General features: G+C 43.3%; 1 protein-coding gene across 1 annotated transcript in view; it reads left to right on the top strand.

The window, feature by feature from the left end:
* The first annotated feature begins 2,495 nt into the window (after positions 1–2,495).
* Ankdd1a (ankyrin repeat and death domain containing 1A) overlaps positions 2,496–3,297 on the top strand; it is a 28,231-nt gene continuing 27,429 nt past the window's right edge. The window contains exon 1 of the mRNA XM_031345700.1: positions 2,496–2,507. Coding sequence (XP_031201560.1) covers positions 2,496–2,507 — 12 coding nt within the window. The remainder of the gene's footprint in view (positions 2,508–3,297) is intronic.

The raw sequence follows: 3,297 nt of genomic DNA, 5'->3' as shown, positions 1-3,297 counted from the left end.
CAACTTTTATAGTACTCATTTTTATTGTTACAATATTTTATAAATTTTAAAGAATATGATAGCCGGGTGGTGGTGGTGCACGCCTTTAATCCCAGCACTTGGGAGGCACAGGCAGGCGGATTTCTGAGTTTGAGGCCAGCTTGATCTATAGAGTGAGTTCAGGACAGCCAGGGCTATACAGAGAAACCCTGTCTTGAAAAACCAAAAATAAAAAACAAAACAAAACAAAAAGCCAAAAGGTATGGCAGGGAAGGTGGGGTCTCTGGGAGGAGTTGGGGTACAAAAGGGAAAGAAGAATATGATGTAATTCTATTTACTTAAAATATGTTTTTAAATGTTAACAAATTCAGATAAATTGAAATTATGTATCTTTTCTCATCATAATGCAATAAAACTTAAATCAATAAAAAAAGAAAGAAAAAAGAAAATGCCCTAGAGGCCTGCCTACAGTCAAATAATTGGAGGTATTTTCTCTATTGAGTCTCCTCCTCTCTAATAACTCTAGCTTGTTGGCATAAAACTAGCCAATGTATTCATTATTTTTTTTTTAAGATTTCTTTAGTTTTAAAATTTAAAAATTGTATATGTGAATGTTTGCCTGCATATATGTATGTATACCATGTGTATGCTTGGTTTTCATAGGAGCTACAAGAGGGTGGTGAATCCCTTGGAAATGGAATTGCAGACAGTTATGAGACCTTATGGTTCCTGGGACCTGAACCTGGGTCCTTTGCAAGAGCAGCAAGTGCAGTGTACCATCTCTACAAGTCCTAATTTATTTTTATTTGAAGTTATGTATTTATGTCAGCCTTCGGTTTTCTAGGCAGACATCTCTTCCCCTCTTGCTTTTAGAGGTTCATTGGAGCCAGGTGAGGTGGTGCAGGTCTGTGATCATAGCTAATCAAGAAGATCATGAGTCTCAAGCCTGTCTGGGCTACAGAGTGAGTTCGAGGCCAGCCTTAGTAATTTAGTGAGATAGTGAGACCCTGTCTCAGATATCTAGACAGACAGACAAATAGATAGATAGATAGATAGATAGATAGATAGATAGATAGATAGATAGATAGATAGATATAGATGTATACACATATACACATATATTATATATTATATATAAACATATATAGTTAATAAAGGGCAGGCTAAGTCAGGGATGGTGTAATCAAACCACTCGACAAGGTAGAGGTAGGAGGCCCAGATGTTCAAGGTCATTTTCAGATATATAGCCAGGTGGAGGTCAGTCTGTTCCATGTGAAACCCCATCTAAGAAAGAAAGACAGAAAGAAAGAGAGAGAGAGAGAGAGAGAGAGAGAGAAAGAGAGAGAAAGAGGAAGGAAGGAAGGAAGGAAGGAAGGAAGGAAGGAAGGAAGGAAGGAAGGAAAGAAGAGGGCTGGTGAGATGGCTCAGCAGGTAAGAGCACTGACTGCTCTTCCAAAGGTCCTGAGTTCAAATCCCAGCAACCACATGGTGGCTCATAACCACCTGTAATGAAATCCGACGTCCTCTTCTGGCACATCTGAAGACAGCTACAGTGTACTGTAGAAAGGAAGAAAAAGAAAGGAAGGAAGGAAGGAAGAAAGGAAAGGGAAGACAGACAGACAGACAAAGAAAAAAATCAGGACTGGAGATGAAGTTCAGATGTTAGGTGAAATTCTGGCTTCTGTTACCACCATGCACAAAACTCACACCTGTAATCTCAGGCCTTGTTATGCTCAAAGATGGAGGTGGGAAATCATTGAGGCCATACTTGACTACAAATTGAGATAAAGGTCAGCCTGGACTGCGTGAGAGGCTCTGTTAAAAACAAAAAATAGGGCCAGAATCCCAGCACTTGGGAGGCACAAGCAGGCAGATTTCTGAGTTCGAAGCCAGCCTGGTCTACAGAGTGAGTTCCAGGGCAGCCAGGGCTACACAGAGAAACCCTGTCTCGAAAAACAAACAAACAAACAAACAAACAACCCCCCCCCAAAACAAAAAACAAACAAAAAATAGGGCCAGCAGGTAAAGATGCTTGCTGCCAAGCCATGTATTTAACCCCCAATGCACACTAGTAGAAGGAAAGAACGAATTCCTGCAAGTTGTCCTCTGGACTCCACTGGGGTCCTTTACCAGTAGATCCAACTCACTGGCTGGATCCGGTGGGTCAGGTTAGACTACAGCCGGCATAGCTTGTCCCTGTGGCCAGTCATGTGTCTTATGAGGACAGATCTAGTGCGCACACTTACATATATTACGGTACCAGCAAGACGCAACGCTTTGCTGACTCTGGCTCCCCCGTGTGTCGAGGACCGAAGCTTCAGCGGGCCTAGCGGGTTCTGCCTGGCTGCTTAAGAGTTCTTGGGGGGTGGAAAAAAAACCCAGAACACAGAACCCAATTGCTCCCAGCCGCTCTGGTTTGGATCGTACACAAAAGTTCATGATTTTATGTGGTGCTGGAGACGAAAGCCAAGGTTTTGTGAATGGTAGACAAAAAATTCTACAACCGGGCTAGCGAGATGGTTCGGCGGGTAAGAGTTACTGACTGCTCTTCCGAAGGTCCTGAGTTCAGATCCCCGCAACCACATGGTGGCTCACAACCACCCATAATAAGATCTGACACCCTCTTCTGGTGTGTCTGAAGACAGCTACAGTGAATTATGCGGGAGCGAGCGGAGACGGAGGGAGCAGGGCCCGCAGAGGTCCTGAGTTCAATTCCCAGCAGCCACACACATGATAGCTCACGGCCATCTGTACAGCTACAATATACTCATACACATAAAATAAAATAAATCTTTTAAAAAAATTCTACAACTGAGAGACTTCTTCAGCTGCTTTTATATTTCTTTTATATTTATATAAAGGTAGAATACAGGGTTTATTTAAACGGTCTAATTGAAGGCTGCAGAAACAGTTACTCCGTCAGCTGAGGGAGTGGAACCACCTTTGGGTTATGAGGCTGGGGATTCCTTATTGGCATTGACCTCACACTGTTGTGGATACATCTGGGAAAAGTGTGACTGAAGGCTTGAGACCGGAGATGGACTTGGTAGTCTGAGGTATCAAGGATTCCTGGTACTGTACCATTAAGTTCTGGCCCTTGGAGGTTGAGACAGGGGCGTGTGGGGGAGATCTGGAGTTGGAGTCTAGTCCCAAGAGAGATATTATCTCAAAAAATAAAAAGCCAGGCATAGTGGCACACACTTTTGGTCAGCACTCAGGAGGCAGAGACAGGTGGTTCTCTGAGTTCAAGGCCAGCCTGGTCTACATTGTGAGTTCCAGGACAGCCAGGGCTATACAGAGAAACCCTGTCTCAAAAAA

Source organism: Mastomys coucha, unplaced genomic scaffold (genome assembly GCF_008632895.1).
Source record: "Mastomys coucha isolate ucsf_1 unplaced genomic scaffold, UCSF_Mcou_1 pScaffold23, whole genome shotgun sequence".
In the NCBI taxonomy this organism is placed as follows: domain Eukaryota; kingdom Metazoa; phylum Chordata; class Mammalia; order Rodentia; family Muridae; genus Mastomys; species Mastomys coucha.
Note: the sequence above shows the minus strand (reverse complement) of the source record. Positions and strands in the feature narration are given on the sequence as shown.